The following is a 26,719-nucleotide window of genomic DNA, read 5'->3' on the forward strand; positions in this document are numbered from 1 at the left end:
AGATGTCGATACAGTCCTATAGTGGGCTGAGGACACCCAAACAGCTTCTGATCCAACAAACCACCGAGGACCAGTACACTTACACATGAAGACGGAAACTGTTTGGTTGCAAAATATTCTTATATATTTTCTAAAAACATGTCTGTGTTCTTATTAGGCTATTCAGAGTTGGTATTGGTATAATCAGTATATATTTGTACATGTCTTATATATGCAGTACCCCTATTTTTGAGATTTGGTATTTGTTTTTTTAAACATTTTGATCCAAACGCAGTAATATAGGGAAAAGTAGGTCTAATGGATATGATCACTACTCTGTGGATTACACGTGTACAATCCTTGTCTGAAGTCAAATACCGGTGGGGTGATAGAGAGAGAAACACGGTTGACATAGACGGATTTGTTTCTTTTTTTGGTGCCCAGATTATATGTTTACTAGACGAAAGAATGAAAACAAGGAGGATTTTTTTTTCATCCAACACTTTCTATGCCATTCATTGGCGCTCTTCTGGTGTCAATCAAATGTGGGCGGTGTCAGCTGACAAATGATACTTCCAGTAAGTCCTCACATGCTGTACAACACAGAGAGTCAACAGGCTGTGCGGGGCGCACACGGAACACCACTACTACGGGACAACAAAAACAAAGCAGCGGGTCAACACATTGTGGACACTCAGACAACTTTTGTTTTGCACAGGTTAAGGATTTGTAGAAACATACTTTTTGTTATTGTTAACACTGAATATTTTTTTTTTTTTTTTACCGGCTTGGGATGTGACTTTCAGTGTAGACTTGGCGCCCAGGCGGAGCACAGCATTCCCGGACAGATTTAACTTATTCGCACATTTCAAAGGCGAAGTTGCGACTTTTGAGGGGCGACAGGTTCGTCACACTTACATGACATTGTAACACTTGGCTCCGTCACCTCTCGACCATGGCGGAAGCGGCCCAGCAGCCACACCTGGTGGAAATCGACCCGGATTTCGAGCCCCTCTCGCGGCCCCGGTCGTGCACTTGGCCTTTGCCCCGGCCGGAGTTCATCAACCCGGGCGACTCCAACACGTCCTCGCCGGTGCCGTCCGTGAAGCAGGAGCCCACCGGCAACGAGTTCATCAACAACTGCCTGCTGGAGGAGACCGAGGACTTCACGGAGCAGAAGCCTGTCATCCTGTGCGCCGACTTCCAGTGTCAGGAGAACTGCGTCCACCAGCAACCTCCACACCAGCAACATCAGCAGCAGCAGCAGCAACATCAGCAGCAACATCAGCAGCAGCAGCAGCAGCACCCGAACCCGCAACTCCCGCATCAACAGCAGCAGCAGCAGCAGCAGCAGGTGTCTCTGCTCTCCTCCCCCGTGGGCTCGTCGTCCTCGGCGGCCGCGGCCGCAGCTGCCGCCGCTGCCCAGAGGAAGAGCAGCTCCTCCCGGCGAAACGCATGGGGGAATATGTCATATGCAGACCTCATAACCAAAGCTATCGAAAGTTCTCCCGAGAACCGACTAACTCTGTCTCAGATTTACGACTGGATGGTGAAGAGTGTGCCTTATTTCAAGGACAAAGGTGACAGCAACAGCTCTGCGGGCTGGAAGGTACGTTTGTTTTCTCGTTTGGTTTACTTTTATCCAGGAGAAGCAGTGTGCGAAGCTGTGTGTGTGCGTGTGTGTGTGTGTGCGTGTGTGTGTGTGTGTGTGGTGGGAGTTTACAGACTGAATGGCTGCAGCCCGATAAAGCAGTTCTCGTAGCCTGCAAAGTTTTTCCAGTTCTGGCTGTGGCGCGTAACAGTGGGTTCACACAGGGACTCAGAGCGTTGTGCTATGTTTTTATCTCCTAATCACTGTAATATCCCTCCAGGGGTTGTCTTGCTTGTCTCTAGCGTTTAATAGCCAAGTTACTGATCAGATTTGTTTATTGTTTATCTCAATCACGGATGCTTGTCACTGCAGGGAGATTTGTTTGTATTTGCATGGGGTGTTTATTTTCGTCTTTCCCGCACAAGACTGTCTGCATTGACAACAGAGCATGCATCAATATTTAAGTGTCTGTTACAGTTGTTTAGAATTTGCTCCCAGTCTTGTCTTATGAAACCATGCCCCCCCCCCCCCCCCCCCCCCCCTTCCTCATTGTGACCCATCCAGTTCAAGGCAATTCAGTAAACTGGGCAATTTGCTACCATGACCTTCGACAGTCATCTGACTTCTCCCTGCAGTATGTGATTTATATGAGTCTGCTGACTCAACAGGGCTTTTTTCTTCTTCTTCTTCTCTCTCTCTCTCTCTCTCTCTCTCTCTCTCTCTCTCTCTCTCTCTCTCTCTCTCTCTCTCTCTCTCTCTCTCTCTCTCTGCCTTATTGCTTCCCTCAATGTGCTTGTCAAAAGTGCTGTGAGTTCTGGCGTGGTGTGTTTGAGACAGCCCTCCTCTCTCTGCTGGTATTTTGAACTGTACGATAGATTTTAAGTCTAAATCAAAGTGGGTTTTTTTTGTTCCATATTAGAGTGTGCGGCCTTGAATGAAGCTGTGTTTTGGAACGTATACATGTCGTGGGGAGATACCAGAAGCATTCACGTGTCCTGGAAGCCGTCCAAAACATTACACAAGAGGGGACTTAAAATTAGTGATGTGGTGTGGCAGGCCCTCCCACTGAACACTATTGAAGGGCGTAAACCTCCCTTTGGAGACACATAGTTTCAGTGGTGTCTGACAATAAATTGATGACAGTCTACTCTCCCAGCGGGAAATCATATTGAGCCTGTAGTCACACATTGAGAGATTTATTGAGGCTTCCCTCTGTTATAGGCCGTCTGGGTTGCCAATGAAATATAAAGCAGTCGTGGAGTTTTTTTTTTTTTTTTTTTTTGTCTTCCCTTGTCACAGCAGCCTCCCATGTTTGAGTCATGTGCTGAGAGATGACACATTCATGTCAGGCACGAACGCCTGCATTACTTTTTGTTAGTTTGTTATACACATAAAAATAAAAAATCACAATAATAAGTCAGTCACAACTTTCTTATATTGCCATACACTGATTTAGCTTTTTTTTTAACCATTAAACAAAAACAAAAAGAAGTTGACAAATCCAACAAATGCAGCAACGCCCCTGCTCCATATTTCATCCATTTGACCGCAGTGTTTACAAAAAGACACAAAACTCATGTTGAGCTGTCAAACGTGGTCCTGCCAGTCAAATGATATGGGAGTGGAAAAACCCCTTCGGTGTGGTGGAACACGCACGGGCTAGTAAACAAAGCAGGTACCGGGGCAGATGATATTGTGCAAGGAGGAAAAGCAACATTTCCCTCCACTTATTCATCACATACAGTGCGTACTTTGAAAGGTGCAGCATCTGCCCTACGCCATGGCTGTGTGTGTGTGTGTGTGTGTGCGTCCCATTCATGAACATCAATACAGGGTCGCTTGCATGGACTTGCCCTCCGTTTTGCTTGAAAAGAGCAAAGACGTCGTTGAGCAGTGAATAACACTCATCCCAAATACTTAATCCAAATGAAGAGGGGTGCATTCATGTGGGCGATGCGTCCATGAGGACCAGTGGACACTTTATCAGTCAGTTTGTGGAAGCTGACGTGGCTCTGAATAAAGAATCGATAGGCAGTGTGGTGGTAAGGTGGCCCCTCAACGCACAAACACGCAGGTTATCATGTAATTGTGGATGTTCTAGCAGAGTGTAGTTAAGACACGGGAGTCCAGCATCATTACATCCAATAGTAGATCATTTACATTTTTGCAAAGCACGCAGCAGAGTCACAGTGAGAAAGACTCATTAATGTACCTAAATAAACAGAAGTCTCTCAGTGCTGTTCGCTCCATTTAACAGTTATTGTGTGCGAATGGCGGCTTGGAGAGGGGCGCTCAGCCACCGCCTGGGCTCGCTGCTTGTCCTGCCGCGTTGGGGGTGTAGACTGAGTAATACTGTGGGAAAGCGAAGTGCCATTCACTGCTGCGAGGGGAGTTATTCATGGCGCTCCCCTCGGTTCCACACAGGGGGGCTATCACACATTGTCCTTTCAGTGCGAGCATACTTACGAGCCGGAGAGGAGCTGAGGGAAGATGACAATGTAAAATGGTAATTTTGTGGCCAGCCATGTGATTTTTGTGTTGTGTTGTTTCTTGGCCTTCTGATGTAAATATGAATTCCCAAACTGTCAGATTCATTAATCAGCATTTAACTCTGCGTTCCTCTCCATTCAATTGGACCATATATAGTCGACTGAGGCGCCGTGACTGATTGCAAACACGGAACTATGTAAATTGCGTGGCAGACCTCACGCGGAAGACACCAGCTTTGCCAAGTGACTCTACATATTGAAACAAAAGCACTCGAAAACAATGATCACACCACCTTTACGTTGAACTCTGTGAACCTCCCAAGAGAGAATAAAACAAGCAGACATAGAACTGTACATGTTTTGTGGTTCGCGGAAATATCGGGGCGGATGCGTTGGCTGGATGTTAAGTCATAAGTGAAGTTTGTGGTGGCTTCCTTTGTGCTGCTGGACGGTGATCACGATGACACACGTCACAACCCCAAAAAGGCTTTGTTTCTCTTGGCACCGATGGCTGTTGGGCACCCTCAAACATTGATTGTAAATCACTTTCGGTTCAGTCTGTATGAAGGTAACCAGGGATCATTTCTCTGTGTGACTGATCTCTCTGAACAGATGGGGCTCTCATGAAGGGAACAGGCGCATGAAGTTTTCATTAATCTATGATTAAGGCTGTCTGCTCTGTAATTGTTCGAGGCCGAGCTTGTTTCTCAACGCCGCTGATCCTCCACAGTCGGTCGTGTCTGAACTGAGTCATGGCAGCCTCCACACTCCTCGGGCCGTCTGCGACAGTGTGAATTTCGAGGACAGTTGTGCCAGGTGGGACCAGCTTGGAGAAGCTCTGCGAGTGGACTGGACACTGGGCCTGGCACACGATGCCATCCAACAGGAAGAAGAACAGATGGCACAAACAATGTATCACCAAACCTCTCAGCAGAGCTGGTTATTTATTTTTAATAATGTCCCGTTCACGCTTTTTTTTTTATTTCACTCCATAAAATGTATGTAGTTCAAGTATTACAAATAGTGTAGTGTACACACACACACACACACACACACACACACACACACACACATGGCATTTTTACAGTACAATATATGCAGTACACACACATCCGTGCATACCTGCCAAAAGTCTGTTCTTTCTTGTATTTCGCTAATATTGGTACTCACCACAGGGTAAATATTTGTTTTCAGCCAGTGGAGCTGGGTGGCTCGGGTGCTCTTTGATGTCAATATCGAGATCAATTCGGTCATAGGTTTCCTCTGTACACGGCGCACTCTTGACCTGAAATTCCTCAACCTACGCTGGTAAACACTCCCACGGATCTCCAAACAAACTGTGCCGGAGCAGACAAACACGCAGGTACGAGCAGATCGTACAGCATGTGACACCAGGGTCGTTACCATGTAAATGCACCCATCGACTCCAATCCCTCTCAGTCCAACAGTAAACACTGTAGGCATCACCAAGAGGGGGGGCTCAGATAGGTTGTGTAGTAGGTCGGAATTACAAGTGTGTGTGTGTGTGTGTGTGTGTGTGTGTGGAATACTGTGATATTGATATCCAGAATGCAAGTTGTGTTTTATTGATATCAGTGAGTTTTAAAAAATTCGCTAAACATTTATGTGTTGACAATAATTTTTTCAATGTAAACACATAACAAAAGCAAACAATCTTGATACGGATCTCTTAGGTTTGTTAATATATATGTATGTATATATATATACATATGTGCCCCCCCCCCCCCCCCCCCCCCCCCCCCCCCCAACCTAGTCTTCTATACTGCAATTTTGTGTTACTTATCGGCTGATACTTACACCAATAACATATTGTGCGTCTTTGCATTGAGTGTAGCTGGTTACTTGTATTACCAGGCATGTTTCCAGAGACAACCAACCAATATGGCCATTGGCAAATAAATGCAGTAGAAAACTACTGAAAGTGAAGCTTACATTATGCAACAACATTTCAGCTGAGGTTACTCAGGCTTCAACTATAACAATATTTAAAATATAGATAAGGGACCACAGACGAAATCTTGTGTTAACAACTTCTAGAGCTTTCTGTCGTGTTACGGTGTATATTGCTCAGCCTAAACTTACTGTCAACATCACATTGAAGGTCACTCTAACTCTTTTAATCCAATCTAGTCAAATTAACTAATAACTTTGTGTCACTTTGTATCCGTTTTATTTCATTAGCTTTAATTTGAGATGGTTTGACTTTCCCGAGAGTTCATGCAGAGGTGTATGTAATTGCTGTGGGTTATCTAACGTGTTTCCCGTCATAAACCCTCGGCCTACAGTATGGCTTAAAAAAATACAGAAGCTAAGAATAAGCATGTTAATCCTGAGTTAGCACAAAGCTGGTTGTACTTTATCACCGACCACAGACTGCGTGTTTCTCTGGGTCTGAATGTGTATTAGTAGGACAGGGAGCTGGATGGAACAGCAGTCCTCCTGTTTCTACTGGTTCCACACCACTCACCCCCCTGAGGCAGTGGAGGAGTCCAACCCTGGCATTGCCCCAAGACATGAGGGGCAGCTGTGTTTCTCAGGCAAAGAGCTGGAGGAGCTCTCCTCACCCTCCTCCCCATTTCCTGCCTGCGCCGCCTGCCTCTCCATTCCTGGTTTTCTGCCTCCGCACAAAAGCAGGGCACACTTAATGTTGTGAAGGGTTACTGCCCCCCCCCCCCCCCCCCCCCCCCCCCACACACACACACACACACACACACACACACACACACACACACACACACATTGGTAAAACCATGAAGAAGCTAACCGCATACTGTCTTCAGAGAGAGAAAAAATTACAAGATAAAGAGAAAGAAAGAGAGGAAGCAGCAGAGACCCAGAACGCTCTAAGTTCAGACTGGGTGACACTTGTTAGGAGTTGCATAACAAGACATTTACTGGAATCAGGGAGCCGCAGGCCAAAGTCTGGTGCCACTGGTTAGTCAGCGGAACTGTGAGGCACTGTGTTAGAGATATGTGGGACGCTAGTCTCCTGTGTGTGTGTGTGTGCGTGTGTGTGTGTGTGTGTGTGTGTGTGTGCACATAACCTGGGCCTCATAATTAAAGCCCTGCTGCTGGCAGATGCACAGACACGATGGCAGACAGACAGACAGGCCGACACAGGGAACATTCCTGCCCGGGGCTTTTATATCTTTTATTTTATTGTGGCGGGATATTTGGACTTTCCTTCTCTCCCCCAGCTGATTTTAATCCAGTATCTCCTTCCAGTGGCTTTTTTTGCCCCCCTTTTGCTTTTCGTGCCACTTTGTGCTTTGATGTGCCGAATCACCATAGCTGGCACAAAAAGCAGCTGTGAGTATTGATAGGAGGAGTGCAATAATGATTGTTTTCATTGTCAGTGAACGTATTTTGTTGTGTGTGCCTTTAATTGACAAATTGTTGAGTCTGTCATTTAATGTCAAATGACAGTGAAATGCCCATCACAAGTTCCAAAGACCATTTATCGATGTATCGATTGATACAAAACTAATACACATACACATTTGAGTTATTTTTTTTCAATGAATGACATTAAATGATCAAAATGTTGCTGCTAATTCAGTAACAGTTCAACTGACTAATTGGTTGAGCGCGAGTAGATCCACCTGTGTTCGGTGTTTTGGGCTCAGCGTGGTATGAAAATGTGATGACGACGAGTGATGTAACTGTGCCCATCCGCGCTGATTGGATGAGGCAACAGTGTGGAACTACAGTAGCCCTGCAGATTATTTCACAACCACATGTTGTCCTTCTGTGCTGCTACACACACTTGTTTACCTGTCGGCCCCCCGGCTTCAGTCTGTCTCTCGTTTCCTCCACCAAGATACATTTTAGGATATTAATGACTTAAAAAAAGGGGTGAAAGAGCAGGTCAGTGTGGCGCAGCAGGGATATCGAATGGTATTTATGTCTGCGTGTGGTACATGTTTGTTTATTGATGGATCTAGCCGTTCTCTAGCTATAAAGTTGCATCACTGCAACAAGTATTCATGATTATTTCCATAACAGCGATGGTCCGGAATGCCATGGGGGAGGAAGCCACCGGGCAACGACAGAAGCTGTGAGAAACACATACCGCACACAGGGGATCATGTCTGTCTGTCTGCTGGTCTGTCTGAGTTGAGAAGGCTTCACCCGTTCACATGCAGTTGGGTCAGTGCTCTGCTTGCCAGACTTTTATTGCAAACGCAACGATTTTCTCCACTCAAATGGCCCCAAAACACGCAGAACCTATGTAACGTGCAAATAAGGTTTTTTACTTTGAATAAGCAATAATTAAGATTCGGGAACAACCACATCTGCAGAGGTTTGATGTGCGTTGTGATGTTCCAGATGGTCTGCCATACAGTCACGCTTTTTTTCCTGCATCAAGAAAAACTGTTACAAATGTTGTGTGATAAGTTCCCGCGCTTGTCACTGCAAAATGCAAAAATGTGGCCTCATTATACAGCTGTTGAATTTGAAATCTTGTTGGATTTCACTGAAAGTGAAGGTTCTCAAGTTAAATTAATTATTTTCTACTTATCTCCATCATTATTATTTGAATTTGACGTTGTGTTTAAATTGGAACTAATTCTCTAAAACAGATGACGTACTTCATTTGAGCTTGACTGTATGTTTACTGAGCTGAGGAGTAATGGCCAACTATGCTACAATTGATATTTTCAGCCTAAGTTAGTGACGCAGCTGGTGCTACAACTGGTAACTTCCCACTTATACAGCCTATCTCATTGGAAAGGACCCAGGAAAATCCCAGCAAAGTGCCCCTTTCATTCAGTGAAATCAAACAAATCATGTGCACACGGTGTTTCCACCCACCCCAGACACTGGCATCACACAAACCCGCAGCAACCCTGCCAGAGTTTTGTTTTGTCAGTTCTTTTTTTGGCTGTGGACCAGAGGACAGATCATTCAGTGAGTGTGGAGTCCAGTAACTGCACAGAGAGTATAAGTGATTTCGAAAAAGATCGCAGCAGAGTGTAGCGCCTCATTCAACAGGACAGAGGAAAGATGCCCACGCATGCTTTTACTCTGGAGTAAAAAAAAAAAAAGGAGTTGACATCCAGCAGCGTGGTCAGGTAAACAGTCATTTAGGATGAGTCAGATTGTTTTGTTTTTCTCAGTGCGGGTTTGGTAGTAGCAGGCTGAGAGCACGTGATCCTCTGTTTTGGCAGAGGGTTTGCCCAGGCATGGCAGTTTGTGTGTCACCGAATATGCTGTTGCTCTGTCTGCCGCCACAACTTCTCATCAGTCAGAACATTTGGAAAATTCTCCTGTGGGGGTTAGCTGAAAGACCTCTGCGGTGTTTTACAGTGTGGGATGAGGAACTGTGGATTTTTAATAATTTCGCCATTAAAACGAGAAGTAAAAGCCCTCAACGCTTCTTCACCCGTGAAAAATTGTGGTGTCCTATCAGTTCCTCGTAGCTTTTGTGTTCATGCGAACCAGCTGCAGACACGCCGGGAGTGAGCAGAGCAACACTTTTTACGGGACCGCTCACTGCTGAGGGCCCCAAACCACAGGCATTACCCAGACCCACATTGTTGTGCAATTCCCGCCCTAAGGCGATTAAGCACGGTGCCTGTCAGACTGGCCGGGCATTATCACACAATCACGCATGCATTCAGGCATGTGTGATTGTACATACATGAACGCTCACAGGAGCTCTGTAGCTGGCTGACATGGGGCAGGAATTTGAATGCACACTTTTAATCAGAAGTGCCGTCATGACTGTGCGTCAGACAGCAGGCTGCTTTTGTTTGTTTGTAACCGCCCTCAGGAGTGTTCGCTTTAGGTTTGCATTGGTGTCGCAACAATGTGGCACTATTGTCTGTGTTGTGTACCGAGGCTCTTGGATGACGTAGTTTTTATGAAAGAAACACCTCACGGGGTGAGGAGAGGTTACCAACCGGGTGAGGAGAGGTTACCAGCAGTTAGGTTTCACTTGACATTAGCTTCTACTAGCTAATGTCAAGTGAAACCTTTTAGACTACAAAAACAAAATCACGTCAAAGATTGATTTCGGTAAGCTATTTCCAAAGCAACGGTGAGGATGTCCTTATTTGGTCAACATGACTGATGGCCGAGAGAGACAAAGGTGTAGTTTTCCTGATGTACGTATGCCCGGGGTGCTGCGAGATCCTGTTCGGTTTGAGGGTGGCATCTTTAGTTCCCATTAAGGGTTCCTGTGTAGGAAATGTGGCAGTGCCAGTCAGGCAGATTCGACATGTAACCACAGGTGGACTCATTTCTTTCTCTCAATGAATCATCCAGTTCCTGTAATTGACTAGAGAGAGAAAAAGGAATCTTGATCCGTTGACGACACTGGGTTTTGTGTCTCATTGTTCTTATTGTTTTAAAGACACATGCCATCTTCTACCATGGTGCCATTTTTGCATCTGTGCATATACCCACATCTTCTATCCAGCATTAATATTGGAGATGAAATACTGTTGTTGAGCCGATATTGTATTTGTAATGCAACTCGCCATGTTTCTCTATCTCTCTCTCGTGATAAAAAACAATCTAAATCCTATGATTATGGTTATGATTATATGATATGATAAATGTAATGTTCCACATGGTGAATGCAATAAACAGCTGGTCCTTTGCCATTACTGTTGTGACCAATATCTGTTTATTATATTACCTATGATAGTACATCACAGTGATAGTGATCAGCACATGTAGTCGTCTGCAGCGATTGTGTGAATTATCTCACAAATTTCTCGGGAATCTGTCACTTCTCTCTTCCTCCACCTCCTCCTCTATTTTGCAAATGTCAGCCCCCGGGCTGACAGGAAGTGGGTGCTAGGAAAGAAGCGCAAACGTATGCAGTACCAGGGCGGTGATGTCATGAGCAGAGGAAGCAACACTGAGCGTGACGCCAGATTCTGTCGCTTCCTTCTCTTCCAGTGTTTCCTTTTATTTTCTTGTTCCATTCTTCCGCTTAACTCCACTCGGAGCTGGGAAATGAAATGAATCAGTGTTATTGCTTATCGTTCCTCTAAATCACTGCTTTAAATTCCCATATTGAGACATTGTGGTTCACACTTGACATAATCAGCTAAAGAATATGGATTAAATGCTGGAGTGAGGCTTTGGTTTGCTCATGTATGGCTCCTGAGCTGCACTGGTGCCAGATTTATAATGGCCCCTTTGACTGGGATGCCAAGTCCAGGTCTCAGTGCCCTGGTTTAATGTCACACTTGCTATCTACTGTCCCTCAGAAAAATGTGAGCCCAAACCATGAACGATAAGGTTTTTTAAAATATTCATAAGATATGATTTTGAATGTTGGGCAGCATTTCTGTAGTCATACAATCTACTAGTTCCTAATCAAAACAATAACGACACCTTTTTCTATGACTACTGAGGACTTCTTTCAACAAGCAAAATAAACACATAGTAGCACAATGCAGCTGTTCTCATTTTATTCATGTGTTGAATGTGTGTCATCGAATGGCGTCGGTGTAATAGCAACAAGGCCAAATAACAAGGACGCTGGTGATAATTAAAAAATGAAATAGCAACTGTACACACGTGTTAATCAGAGCAATGTGTTCATGTTAAACACACTCTGCTGTGCTGTGCATTGCAAAAACACACAAAGGTCATTTTTTTTAAAGATAACCGTGAAAAAGTCACAATCTAGTCGTCAGTTTCTGTTAAAACACTTGTTAAATAAAGCACCCCTCCTGTGAGCTTCACATATATTTATTTGCTTTGTGTTGTGTCACTGTTATCTCCTTTTCAAAATGAGCTTGTGAAAAAAGGACTATAATGGCGCCACTACATCTCAAAAGGTTTCTCTATACGTTTTCTTTTTCTTTTTCTCAGAAAACTGTTATTTGTGGCAGAGCATGAGTCATGCTAGTTTCACAGGTAAGTGCATTACAGCCCAACGTGCAGACTGCGGCACGGACATATAAATAGGAGAGTCAAAAGAATTTTTAAAGAAAACCTTTTTTTTTATGAAATACAACATCATGGTTATTTGTGGCTTCCGACTATCGGTGTCTCATTTGGTAACATAATTGACGATAATGTGCCCTCATTAACACTTTTTAAAGTTCTAACCTGCTTGTTTAAATTCTGTGACATTTTTGCTGTTCAACAAAAGAGCTAAAGAGCTGCACTTTTTTAGAAAACAATCCATATTCAAACGGTGTGGGTGGTCGTCTTTTATTTCACTACTTTTACTCATTACTAATATGGTTGGTATACTGTTTTTCCCCCTAATAAAAACGGTGCAGAAGTGCACTTATTTATGTCAGTAATAAAACAACACAGAAACTCTGTAACCCGTCGGAGATTTATTGTTGGAATCAACATCCATCCATTAAAAACAGCTCGGGGATATCCCCGTGTTTGCCGGGTGGAACTGAGGTAACAGGCTTGTAAATATAAACGCTCCCCTCCCTCTCACCTGTGGTGGGTCAGGCCTATGGATGCAGGCCGCCACACAGGCCCCCAGCAGTGGTCCACACACTGCATCTTTATCCGGGCGGAGCATGCAGGGCAGCGGCCCAGCCCAGCCGCTCCGCTGATCAGAGGCGAAAAATATCCGCGCTCCACAGACACAGCTCTGTGCATTTACAGGCTCACATTGTGTTGCACATAGCAACACATGCGCATATTTCAGCATGGTAAGCTTGGCCAGCACAACCCGGTCCCTGTCCGTACACATGAGCTGTGTGCTGCCTAGTTCTGAGTCAGGAAATCAACGAGCACAAGGGAGAGCTCTGCATGTCAACACCCATCGCCGTTAACGCGCTGCTGGGGACATTATTTGAAAAGTATGTGCAGCAGTTATCATGAACAGCTTATGAATAGTCTGAAGAAAATACAAAATGTAATGTGAATAATTCAATCAGTCTTTCTTTACAAACAACGTTTATGGACCTTGCAGGTGACCTAAGAGCAGTGTGAATAATCAACAAAACACTATAAATACATTGTTTTTCTTATAGCATTGAATAACAATTTACTGAAGTGAAGTACAAACATTTTAAACTTCTCACGTGTGGACATTTTTTGAAGATTTTATAGTTGAAGTTGAAGCGTAAGCATTAAAAGGAGTTGAAGCGACAGTTGTGTTAGTGATGATAAAAGCAGTTGATGTGTCAGCTGAGGGTTAAAACAAACTCATTTCATTAGTTTTTTCATTACAGTTTGCTTTGTAACAGAAACTTGTATAATGACAACATGATGCGATCAAATTGAAGGTCAATAAGTGATGATATTGAATTATCACCAAGCTGTGTGTAAGATGGGAGACAACAAAGTCCACCGTTGTCCTTTTTTGAACAACAGTACCTTAAGCCGTTACATGCAAATATTTAAATTGACTACTTGGACATCGTCATGACGTAAGAAGATATTTGATTTCTGTTAGCTTTCTGAGATGAAACTTAGAATTCAGCAAACATGAATTAGATATTATGGTCTCTTGCATCAGGCTTGTAGATGTTAATTGCCGTAGAATTGTCTGTTGGCATCTTCATCTCCTTTACTAATTGACCTGGTGAAATAAAACGGGGAAGAGCAAAGAACAGATTGGATTTAAGGTTTACCGCCAAACAACACAAAACACTTTGCCTTCTATTCTTAAACATCAACTGTTTTGAAAGATACGATGTTCTTACTCACTCGTTCAGCCAAGTTTTCTTTCGGAGCGATTTGTCCAAATGTCAGACCTCGGCCAAACAAGAGGAAATGGCAGATGATTTATTATTCTCTCACCGAGTTCTGTTTGTTTAGATCCATAATGGGGTCAAGTCATAAGCGGGGAAGTGTTTCTAAGATGCACAGTAAGAGCTTTATCCGCCATTGTGATCCTGCTGGAAAAGCCTACCTGGACAAGGGCCCCCTCTTTCCTCTTTCCTCTTGTTTTGCTCAGTCAGACTACAGAGTTTTGATTAGGAAGTACTGGCTCTTGAACCCACTGTTTGCTTCAGCTAGTCTCTTGCATTGCACCAACCAGGGCCTCATTCTGCAGCGTTTTTGCATAGAAACCAGAGGCATCAATGGGATCAGTATCAGGACTGGCCAGCTCTTCCTGTGCGGAAACAATGCAGCAGGAAGTTCGCTAATAGCCCCTCTACAGCGCCACTCGTGTCACACTATCATACGGTGGTGAAAGACGCTGGAGTGTCAGTGGCTTTGCTGCTTCTCACCTTATGCACAGAGCCACTCAAGGACTATTTATCATTTGTCTGCAGCGTCTGTGAGACCAATCAATCCCAAGCTTAACCAATCATCATTCGCTCAAGTTTCCAAGTTTAGCTGACTGTGTGTGTGTGTGTGTTCCGGGGGAGGGCGGTTGGTTCCACTCAGATTCCTTGCAGAGGATTGTGAAAAAGAGATCCGGCCAAGAGGCCGTCAGTAAATACATTTGCAGACAGATTTGCTTCTGCATGACTTGTGTTTTCTGTCTTTCCATCTGTGATATATGATGGTCTTGTGACTCAGCATCTCACAATGGCTATTTTAACCATTTTAAGGGGGGGAAGTCATAGCCTGCCCTAAAGTGAATTTAAGGAGATTGACACTGGGCGCTCTGTGTCCGAGGCTCCACTCTCGCCTCTCTTTGCCAAATTGAATAATTGGAAGTTGACGTCAGCGGGTGAGAAGGGACCCTTTTTGCTGCGACATGAGTGTGAGATCAGCTGTGGCCATTAGTGTACGTGCATGATGTCCCAGAGGAGCACGTGAAAAGGACAAGGGAGGAATAGAAGACTGGGGAAGGGGGTGGGATGGAGGCCGAGGGCAGAGATGATCTATTTCTGGTTCAAACCATGTCCTAGGGTCAGATTCCATTTTTAATCCGGGACTGCTTTTAAAAACAGAAATTGTGGCCAAACAGACTTATTTTTATATCACTGCGAACAGTGACACATTTATGCGTTCCCAACCAGATAAACCCGAGGCGCCGCGCGGTGTTGCTCGCTGCTACGCAACATTAATGACAACAGTCATTTCCTTTTCTACAGACTGTTTTAATGAAACCGAGGGTATAAATAATTTTTTTTAAAAGGCCCGGTGCTTTACATTTCCTGTGCTCTGCTTTTTATTTCCACTGCCTTTTATGATCATTGATGTATTGACTTTAGTAAATAGGTCAGTGATTATCACTGGTCAGTTCAATATTGGTGCTGATGATAACTTATCAAACTGCAAACACATGAAGTCATCGCAGTCTATTCAGATTGCTTTGTGAATGTGGTAATGTGAAGGTGTATTGCTTTATTTTCCCTCTGTGTGTGTGTGTGTGTGTGTGTGTGTGTGTGTGTGTGTGTGTGTGTGTGTGTGTGTGTGTGTGTGTGTGTGTGTGTGTGTGTGTGTGTGTGTTTGAGATTGTGTGTTAGAGAAAGAGACAGCCATATTTCTTGTGTGTATCTGATTTTATATGAAGATCAGACTATAACAGTTTCCTTTTATTTTCAATAAAACAACAGTAAAATGGCTGTAGATAAATACTGTTAAAGCTATACCAGCTCAAACTATTTCCTCGGTGACCTCATGTGCTATGACTCAGCAAGGGGTAAAGTTTAGGTGCAGACTCTTGCAAATCAAGTTGTTTGATCTTGTATTTATTGACCATTGTAATAAATAAAAAAAATCCCCCAGTTAAACAACCAGACAGAAATTCAATAACGCAAAAATCCCCCCAAAAAACAAATTATATTTGATTTATCGCAGTTTTATTTAAGTTGGTCGAGAAAGCTTTCCAAAAAAACAATTTGAAGTTGGGTCGACTAGCCAAGAAGAACTGACTCTCTGAAAATAACTATTACCTCTTACTCATGTTTGTTGTGCTCTCTCCCTGGCTGCAGGGGCTTTCACTCTGATCAGCCTCTCGCCAGTTCACCCCAATGCGCCACCTTTAGCACACCTGATTTCCTAATCTATTGGAATCAGTTGTACTACAGAATACTAAGTGTGTCTGACATGAAGGGAAAAAAAACCTGCCGCGAGTGTATCTTTCGTTGACTTTGTGATTCCGGTGAGTGATAGTTCCCCGTCACCGGCTCACCTGGAGCTGTGCGCTCAGCCCTTATGCTGCTGTTAAGCGGGCAGTCTGCTGATCTGGTGTTAGGCTAATAACGGGTTTATGTGTTTTCTCTCTCAACCACATTGCTCAAACTCAGCCAGACTCAGCACAAGGCTCCAGACATGACCAAGCTACAGCTTTAGGGATTCAGCTATAGGTTACCCTCTTCACACCCGCAGACATTACACAGAAAATAGCTAGTTACAGTGCAGGAACACACCTGCTGTTTAGTCTGAAACATGGGCAACAAAAGGTGAAAAGGCCTGTTCAGGACGGCACCGTTTCTCTAATGAGTTCAGTGGAAATAGTGCAGGGAAACCACATTTTGTTTTCACTTTCACTGGTTCCATATCTCTGGTACATGTCAGTGGAACTTCTCAGAGAAATGTTGGCGTGTGAGCTCGTATCTGCTGCTCGCTTTCAGTCAGCGAGGAGGGCGCATTGCTGCAGACGCTTTGTACCTATATGTATGGGCTTTGCAGCTGAGGTTTCACTTGTGGCTTCACTTGATTCAAAGCAGCCCTGCAAGTAGGTGGTGTTTGCTCATCTGGGGATTTTTTTCAGGCGACGAGTTGACATTTGAGCAGCTCTGAGAGCGGCAGCACCACGGACAGTGTGCCAGCGTCTGTCTGGCACACTGCCTCCAGGTTTGTTGCAGGTACTTTGCTTCTGTCTGCTGGAGAAAGTAGAAGAGGACAGGGGAGGAGTGGTGAAGGAAGGGCAACAGAGGAGAGGAGATGAGGTGAGAAGAAAGGAAACGGGATGAGGAGAGGAGAGGACAAGGAAGGAAACAAGATAAGGAAATGTAGGAGTTGGAAGGGCAAGGAAAGAAGGTGAAGAGGGAAGAAGAGAAGGAAGGAAACGAGATAATGAAAGGAGAGGAGAGGACAAAGAAGGAGAAGAGAGGAGATTAAAATGAGTAGGAATGAAGTGAGAGCACACCAGGCGAGAAGGAGAGAAGAGGAGATTAACAGAAGGAAAGGAGACGAGGAATAAAGAGAAGCAGAGGCGGAGAGGGTGATGTACTGAACACTGTGGCCTTTCAGTAGTGCTGCCAGTGAGGGAGTTTAAACCAGCACAGTGTGTTCTTTACTGATGCATGCTCACTCTGTCACACACAACCCCTCTTTCTCTATTTCTCAAATAGCCTACCCCCACATTCTCTCACACACACGCACTCACACCACCCAGACGTCCTCACTGCAGCCACTGCAGTCATGACGTATCCAGTCATGTAATTCAGTTTCAGCAGTCACACGACAAGGTGAACATTACTTTTCATATATTGTGACATCAGGGATTAGTGCCTGTTGCTAAACATAAACTCTATGGCCGTGGGGAGGTGGGGGTCTGGAGTTAGAGGAGGGGGACCAAAGTTAAATTTGTGCTGTCCACTCGGCTCACGGCGCTGTGGCTTTCGCATTCCATGCCTTTTTCTCCGCCTCGTGACCGCCACGTTTCCTGTGAGGCAGGAAGTCAGCTCTGTTTCCTGTCACAGTCCTCTTTCATGTGGTCACTTCCTCGTGTTTTGCCAGCGCCGCTCTGTTGACTCAGAGAACAGAGGTGGTGCTCCTCGCGGTGGGCTCAGGCAGAACAGAGTAAAGTCTTTTTTTTATTATTATCTCTGGCTACATGAACTAGCCTTCAGAGATAACATCAGGTTACTATATACCTGTTTTCCAATGATTACATTCCTCAGTGCAACAAAAATTATGATGTAATAATCGCAAGCAACATTATGTATTTATATTATTTTGCAGGCTACACTATCTTCATGCAATATTTTATGTCTGTTCCAAAACTGTCTCCTCCGTCTATTTTTCGGTGGGAAGAAACAAAAAACAGTGTATTTTTGAGATGGGACGGTGTTATTGTCATATTTTTATACAACACAAGATAGGCCCGTCCTCGTGCGACGGTAATCAGAGTTCAGCTCTGTGAAATGGTGAGTTTTGTAACCTTGCTGAGGAATGTTGATTGTGATGGCTGCCTGGCTGGGAATCCTGCCTTTACTGTTTCCTAAGAGATACTAACAAGTTGGCTCTGATTACGATTGAACTTTGCACACAGTGATTAGCCGGAATGTTAAGATTCCTGTGTACTGCAGAGATAAATCAGTGACACATACAGTCCCTGAATCCAAAAGAAACAGACTTTTAATTTGTAAATGTCCGTGTGTGTGTGTGTGTGTCTTTGGGACATTAAGTGTATGACTGTGTGTTCGTGTGCGTGTGTTCATCCCAAATCGCGTTTTCAAACCACAATAACACTGGCTGTAGTTAAGAGAGTAACAGAATCAAAACCATACCACGCTGCTGTTTGTCGTACTGCCAGTGCACTAAAACCATGAGCTCTCTCTCTCACACACACACACACACACACACACACACACACACACACACACACACACACACACACACATTGGTAGACGAGGCTTTTCCATTGGCCCCACCAGACACCCTCAGCCACACTCCCCACACGGCACACCAAGTTCTGCCGAGTTCTGGTATTTCCCATCAGAGCAGTTTTTATGACCCCTCACTTGTCCTCCCTCTCTAACATCAAGACTTTTGAACTGGTTCTTCAATGTTCTCCAGAATCGCAGCACACAGGGTATTGACTCTGACATAAGCCAAAATAGAAAACCAGAGCCTCCGAAGTGGAGACTTTAGCTTTTGAGTTTCTCCTTCCTGTCATCAGGAAGATATAGGGCTGTAACAGGACATCCCGGCGTCTGCACTCACATTGCAGTCATTCCTTGTTGCAGCACAGCTGAAATTACCAGCACTCTTAGCGGTCATGGAAAGGAGAGGCTCATGACCAGACTTTACTCTTCACATTTTGCCAGCGATGTGCACGCGGAGGAGTGGGGAGAAAAGCATTTGTTAGGCTAATCACGTCGCCGCTCCGATCATGCAAACTAGCTCGAGACTATTGGCTGAGGCAGTCGGGTCATTTGATTCAGAATTTCATTCATTTGTGAAGGGCCAGTGTTCATGCGGGCCCCCATGTGCCCGAGCGCCTGAGCGCCTGAGGTCCTCCAGAGTGGAGCGAAAAGAGGTGGAGAGAAGGAAAAGTAGGAGATTTTACAGACAAAACGAGAGACAGGAAAATGAATGAGGATGTTATGGCTGGAATGGAAGATAATAGTATTTGATACAGCAGATTAGTCAAATAATTGATCCGTCAATTGTCTGAAAATGACAATTCTGTTCATTGTTTAAAGAGAGGCTATTTCACTCATGGAGGTCAGTTTACATATCCCGAGGAGTCCTACTCAAACAGTTGTATAATGTCTTTGGTGGCTCTGGAGGAAGCTTTTCCAAAATCTGAGAAAATACTAAAAAAAAGATGGCATCAAATCGAATTATGGGAAATGCAGCATTTTACCAGCTTGACCCACAGCCTCTTCTCTTTCAATTCATCTTTTCAAATTTGTCTCTTGCAAGTCTACCAACTTTATGGAAGTGTACCACTAAATGGCTGGAGTACCTCTTTAATCTTTGAAGTCATTTGCTCCGTGTCCCAGTTTTATATCATTGTAAAATGAATGGCTTTGTTTTTGACAACGTTGGACAAAACAAAGCAACTTCAAGACATCTTTTGAGGCAATGAAAAACTGTGACTAGCATTGTTCATGAATTTCAGACTTTTTGGGAATTAACTTCTGGGAATACTTAGTCAAGAAATGAATCAACAATGAAAATACTTAAGTTGGAGTGAGACGAGATTTTTGAGATGGTAGAGATGAGGCGAAGCAGAGGTGAAGGCAGAGCAGAGGGGCAGACTGTGAACCAGATGTGAAGCAGTGACTCACAGCAGCAACAGGCTTGATGACGTCGGCCACCATGCACGCTAAGCTCTGCATGAGTGTGTGCGTCGGGAGTTCCAGCCTTTCTTCCAAAACAACAAGCTTTACGCATGTACAGTAATGTCTGGCCAAGGCTCATTACTTCATGTTGTTGCCCGGACGCACAACGATCCAGAGCCAACGAGTGTAAATTATCCTCTGAGGGTTAAATGGTCACTTCAATAACAGTTTGGACAGATTAAGCATTTGAAAATCCTAACAGGAAAAAAAAAAAAAATGAAGTGTCCCAACACAGTAGTGGTTCCAGTAAAGTAGGAGTAGTAGTCTCTATGTCTGTGGTTTGCTTAGCAGACGTTTGCCCAATATTCTCGCTCTTGTTTGCAGTGTTTTAATACTGCTTCACTAGCTTCCTGCACAAAATGTAGTTTTTCCACTGGGGGTGTCACTAAGCAACGTTGGAGGGCGGTATTAATGTGTCGGTTTTACTCCATCTCATTCTGTGCTGGTTCAGACAGAACACATAGTCAGGTGGAATGTGAGTTGGTATAATAGTGTTTTAAAATGAACCCCTCGGTTTTTGTGAAGGAAATAAAGGCCCTCATGTAGATTAATCGTATTGACATCTATTGTGTGTGTGTGTGTGTGTGTGTGTGTGTGTGTGTGTGTGTGTGTGTGTGTGTGTGTGTGTGTGTGTGTGTGTGAGCGCATGCGTGTCTTTGAATTGCACATGGCATTAGATTGTTGAGTGACCTTAAAAAGCTCCCCTTTCATCCTCTGTAAGGCAGCTGTCGAGCCAGGTGTAAAAAAGAACCACCTGTACGGATGGATTTGCACTTGTATGCTAAAACGGATCTGAGGTGTTCTGAGAAAAGGGCAAACTCAAATCTGTTGTTCTACTTTCTGGTTTGTCTGCCTCTCACCCAGCCTCCCTCTTTCTTCTGCCTCTCCCCCAGAACTCCATTAGACACAACCTGTCGCTGCACAGCCGCTTTATTCGCGTCCAGAATGAGGGCACAGGGAAGAGCTCGTGGTGGATGCTGAACCCGGAGGGCGGCAAGAGCGGCAAGTCCCCGCGACGCAGGGCAGCCTCCATGGACAACAACAGCAAGTTCACCAAGAGCAGAGGAAGAGCAGCGAAGAAAAAGGTAGATACATTAATAATCCAGCTAACGCCTTTGTGGCCCAACATCGCTGACTTCAAACGTTAGAACCGTGCCAAGATTTTCATCATAATGTGTCATGATAAAGGATTTTGGTCATATTCTAACACTAAATGGGTCCGTTCTTGGTCCTTAATGGCTACATTCTTATTGTTTCTTAAAGTCGTCATGTCTGTAAACATCCCTTGAAAAGCTATTCTCAAGATCTCATGACTTTATTGATACGGTATTTAGCGAGCATACTTTTACTACTATATACTCTACTATACTATATCATCTTTTTTTAATAACATCCAGCCCTTTGTCGTATTGCCAATGGTATCTGCCCAAAACACATGTTGCACTGACTGTCTCTGGCACATACAGTACACTGAGAGTCTCCTTGTCTCCCCACAGCTGTCCCTGCAAGGCGGCCCTGACGGAGGCGCAGACAGCCCAGGCTCCTACTCCAAGTGGCCTGGCAGCCCCAACTCCCACAGCAACGACGACTTTGATGCATGGAACAGCTTCAGGCCTCGGACCAGCTCCAACGCCAGCACTCTGAGCGGTCGCCTCTCGCCCTTCATGCCCGAGGACGACCTCGGAGAGGCAGACGTGCATATGGGCTACCCAGGAGCCCCCGGGGCCAAGATGACAGCCACCCTGCCCAGTCTCACAGAGATGACAGGCTCTCTGGGACACGGTTCTGAGAATGTCATGGAGAACCTTTTGGACAACCTGAACTTGCTCTCGCCCAACAACTCTCAGGTTGGGGGAGGGGTGAAGACCCCTTGCTCCTCCCAGTCCTCTCCCTCTCCGATGATGCAGCCGAGCCCTGGGTACCCCGCTTACAGCTCCCCCAGCATGGCCGCGCAGCCTCAGCAGGAGTACCGCAAGTGCGTGTACGGCCAAGCAGGGATGAACAGCCTGTCGTCCATGCCGCTGCAGACACTGCCAGAGAGCAAGACCAGCTTCGGGCCCAGTATGGGCCAGTACAGCTGCCCTGCGGGTCTTCTGAAGGAGCTGCTGACGTCAGACACAGACCAGCGCAGTGAGCTCATGCCGTCTGTGGACACCGTGGTGTCTCAGTCCAGCGGAGGCTGCATGCTGCCGCCGTACAGCAGCAGCCAGCATGCAGCCAAACTCATGGGTGGAGGGAACGGCCACCCGCATGGTCTCGCTCACACTCACCCCCGCAGTGTGCACAGCCAAGCCCCGGTCACGTCACCGGCCATGAATGGCCGCTTGCTCATGTCCCTGAGCCACAGTGGGGGCCCCACGCGTTTGCCCGCAGCCAAAAGCCATATGCAGATGCCTTATGGCCTCTCCAGCCACCTCAGTGCGGGAGGCATGCCCGGTGGCTTCTGCCCTCTCAACACCAACGGATACGGCCGACCAGGCCTGCCACAGCCCTTGCACCCGGAGAAGCTGCCCAGCGACCTGGACGACATGTCCATCGAGAAGTTTGAGTTTGACATGGAGACGGTCCTTCACGACACTCTGATGGACGGGGACTCCCTGGACTTCAACTTTGAGCCAATGGTGACCCAACAAGGCTTTTCCCACGGAGTGAAGACCACTACGCACAGCTGGGTGTCAGGGTAGAAACTGTGGTGCTTTTGCTGTTTGGTAAAAGGCACAATCGGAACTCATTTGAGACACACGAAAAAAAGTGTATCTTAGGATGTTTAATCCTCAACCCAACTTCACCTGCAGTCCATGTACCATCCATCAACATTTCTGTTTCAAAAATACGTATCACTTCAGCAGACTGAGACGGGTCGTGATCAGCTGAGGACGCATCTCCATTAGAGCCCTTGAACTGCTGGAGATGATATCATAATTATCTTTGAAATATCAAATCATTTGTACAAACTAAGTGCCAAACAATTTGCCTTAACGTAAGAGCCAAACTGAAACACACCTCTCTGGTTTACTCATCAAGGTTGCAGCGATTTCCTTTTTTGCAAGTGACGCTGCCAACTACATCTCATCATCAGCAGCAGCAGCAGCACAATCTGTAGAAGTGCACAAACTCAAACCATGATGTTTACTGTGGGTCCACAATCAACCTTTTTGTATGTACAGTGTAGTGATAATTGATTACCACTACGGAAGAATTATGAAGGTAATCTGGCTCATGGGTTTGTGGACTGACATGATGTAAAGTGAGAGACTTCTCAAGGGATCCTCGGATCATGTTACATAGTAACTCATTTTGTTATTGCCTGAATGTACATAGCGTCATCATACAGTTTGTAAAATCAGGCCTCTTAGTGTATTTTCTAAGAGTGTAAATAGTGTTTACAGAGCGGAAGCAAAAGTCGAGGCAGCAGAAGTGAGCCCGCGTTGAAAACTGGATCAGAATCCTTTAAACACACGTCGAGTGGACAGATCTGTGCTTTAGGTATTCTTCTCAATCAGGCTGTAAAATGGTAACACACTTTCTGATTTCTTGTACATACATTAAGAATGTATATTAACATGATGTAGTAGATGTTTACTGGATTTAGTATATATTTGAGACCTAAATTATTTGTGGTTAATATAGATTTATTCTAGTGCATAACCTGCACTCAGACATCAGAATTGTTCTGAGTCATTCGTCACTCTGAACCTTAATACCACAGGGGCCTATTTATTGTGCCTATCAAAGTAGATATCGACTGCAGGCTTGAAGGGTTTTATATTGTAAATGTCTACGGTCCAGAAGATACTCAAATCCAACAGTCTTGAAGAAAAGTACAAGTGAATTCTTTATTTCCAGTTCCCTGCTTTCACTTTTTTGTAGAAGTCAAGAAGAAACGAGTGACTCGCAGCTCTGTGAATGTTAAGAGGTCAAGGCAGGTTGGTGGATAAAAGATGTTCTGTGCTGCTGTTGTTTTCACATCAAGGCTGAGTCGCCCCGGGATTGTCATTAAAGACACTGTGAGTATTTAAGCAGCCTGTTCCCTGTATAGTTTCAGAACTTCGAAAAAAAAAAAAATCTTCTTTGTCTCTCACGGTTAGTGTGACTGATTCAACTTAGTGCAGTATGACAACGTTTTGTCAAAAAAGAGCCGTCTGATGCTATCGATAGGATCGGCTTTTTTTCTGCTTTTAACTCCACATTCACTCTGCCCCTTCTACCTCTACCCATCTCCAAGTCAAATATTCGATAACATAAGGTTAACATGTGAATTTATAGCTCCAATCGTCTTCTTAATAACAAGTCTATTTTAATTTGCCCCTGAAAAGCGCCACTAAGTGTTAAGTATTTTATCTAGCATGTATATTTGCATTTGCAGTCTCGCTTTTCCCACTTACCGCTGTACTAACAATGAGCTTGTCGGCCTGCCAGTGACTTATTATGCAGAGTCACAAATAGTGTACAAGTTGGTGGTTACCTTTGTGAAGATGGTGTCTGTGAACACGACTGCTTCGAATGAAGTTGACTGGATCGGTGGCTGAAAGACCGGGTGGTTTAGAGATAGCAAACTTAAACCGCCTATTCTACCTTAATGTTTATTGCATTATTTATCCAGAAACCACATATATCAGCGTGAGTCTGTTCGTGTGTTGTGAAGGGCTCTGAGTATGCAGGTTTTCCTACTACTAATGAGTTCCCCTTCAACCAGTGGGGAATGCTCTTTAATTAGTTTGGGTGTTTTGGTGGAAATGAAAAACTTGCATACTCCAGATCACTAATGGCACACGATCTGACACCGCAGATGTCGTTTGTGTTTTTTTTAGAAATCCAGGGAGTGGGGCAGGTTTAAGAAGAGTAAAATGAAATTCTTAACATTTCAAAAGGCCGTTAAAGAAGCTGCTGTTTGGCTTTGGTGCCAGGTGTTGCCTTTTCTTACCCAAATATACCATAGTGTACTATAGCCAAATTTGCCTTTTGAAGTCAAAGTGATATATTTAGCATTTTTATCATGTGATATGTTCAGAATGAAATATATTTGTGCCGGTCACTTAAGTCAGGATAAACTGTAATGAATCCATGTAGTCAGTGTCACACAGGATTCACTCTAAAAGTAAAAGAGCTGTACTAAGTAAATTATATCTCTACATTTTTAAATGATTGAATCTATGCATTGTATTCCTTAATTTTATGTTGCTATTTTCCTTTTCTTTGAACTTATGACAGAGATATTTTATTGTAACATAGCGCTGTGAGATATTATGGTGTTGTTGTTGTCAAAACTCTATGTTCCAGATAGTTATATGGGATAAAAATGAAGTTTATTTAGAAAATAGTATGATGCAGTGATTTAATATGCTACGCTTTTGTTAACTGACAATGTTGTATTTCTTGTATTTAGCTACAGTTTTTAGAAAATAGCATCGAAAAGCAAATTACTGAAAAGAAAATGTTAAGATATATTGAATTTTTAATATGGAAAACACAATATTTAGTCTGTCAGAGAAGTCCTGCACAGAATGCAGTTTCTGGACCAATTTTTGTAATTTTATGAGTAGAAAGATATTGCACTTTTACTTACATATTATGAAAAAGTGCTCCTCGCAACAAGAGGAAGAGTTTCCATTACATATTTTAAAATAAAAATCTGTTACATTGAATTTATATACAGGAATAAATTGGAATTTTGCTGTGTGATTTGCAATCAATACAAATATGTAACTTGTTCAATATTAATGTATTAAGACCTGAATAAATGTTCTTCTGTGTTAAAGATGTGTCAGATTTGTCATTCGACAATAACAAAGATATTGCATGCAGAAGTTTTGGTTTTACAAACATGATCAAGAGACGTAATCTGTCACCATGTGCTGAAGAAGGCTGGGAGATGAGGTGGAAAGCTAGTAAGTGGGCTATTGAGCTTACATTATTTTGCCGCATAGAAGCAATCTACTTGGTTGTCTAAAACATCCGTTGGTGGAACCAAATAAAATCAATTTCAGAATAAAAATAAGCAAGGTCAGATTGTTGAATGTCAAAAACAAACGCGCAATACATCTATGCAAAAACGGAACAGGAAAAACTCCCCCAGAAAAACCCTTTAACCGGGAAAAAAGAGGAAGAGACCTGTGGGAGAGCAATGGAGGAGGGATCCCTCTCTCATGATGGACAGAAGTGCAATAGATGTCATGTGTAGAACAGGATAACAGAGACACATTCAATGTAATTACAACACGTTCAATGTATGACAGAACCACGGCAGGAGACCAGTGGTCTTGCCACTACTACTACTGATTCCTGCCTCCAGAGCAGTAAGCACCTGATTCACTGGTTTACCATTTCTCTTCTTTAGCACTGAGTGTTGGGTATTGTAATATCCAAACTGGAGAGTGGCTTTACGGGAGATGATTATCTGAGGTTGTATGGCCTAAGGTCACATTTCCATCCCAACTAATGAGCCAATTGACATTTCCAGGTCAAAGTGACTCATGTGGTGTTACAACACCTACAGTACTTGACAAGACGTCTATTCAAGGTGCAGAGGGTTATTATCAAAGTGTAGTAGGATTTTGATATAATGTAACATTGGTTATGTTCGGGAATAGAAAAAACGAGCTAGCAAGTCAAAAAGCCAAAAGCTGTATACATTGTCAGCCGACAACCTTTTTCCTGACAATCAAAGAGTATTGTCTTTCATGCAGCGTCCACACTGGAACTAACAGTAAAGTAAG

General features: G+C 44.2%; 1 protein-coding gene across 1 annotated transcript; it reads left to right on the plus strand.

The window, feature by feature from the left end:
• Positions 1 to 608: 608 nt before the first annotated feature.
• foxo1a (forkhead box O1 a) lies at positions 609 to 25,755 on the plus strand. Its single transcript, XM_079166338.1, has 3 exons — positions 609 to 1,588; positions 20,897 to 21,088; positions 21,500 to 25,755. Exons 1-3 carry the CDS (start codon positions 935 to 937, stop codon positions 22,685 to 22,687), a joined length of 2,034 nt encoding a protein of 677 aa, XP_079022464.1. The 5' UTR covers positions 609 to 934; the 3' UTR covers positions 22,688 to 25,755.
• The last annotated feature ends 964 nt before the right edge of the window (positions 25,756 to 26,719 follow it).

The sequence above is a fragment of the Pholis gunnellus genome (assembly GCF_910591455.1).
Source record: "Pholis gunnellus genome assembly, chromosome: 9".
Classification (NCBI taxonomy): domain Eukaryota; kingdom Metazoa; phylum Chordata; class Actinopteri; order Perciformes; family Pholidae; genus Pholis; species Pholis gunnellus.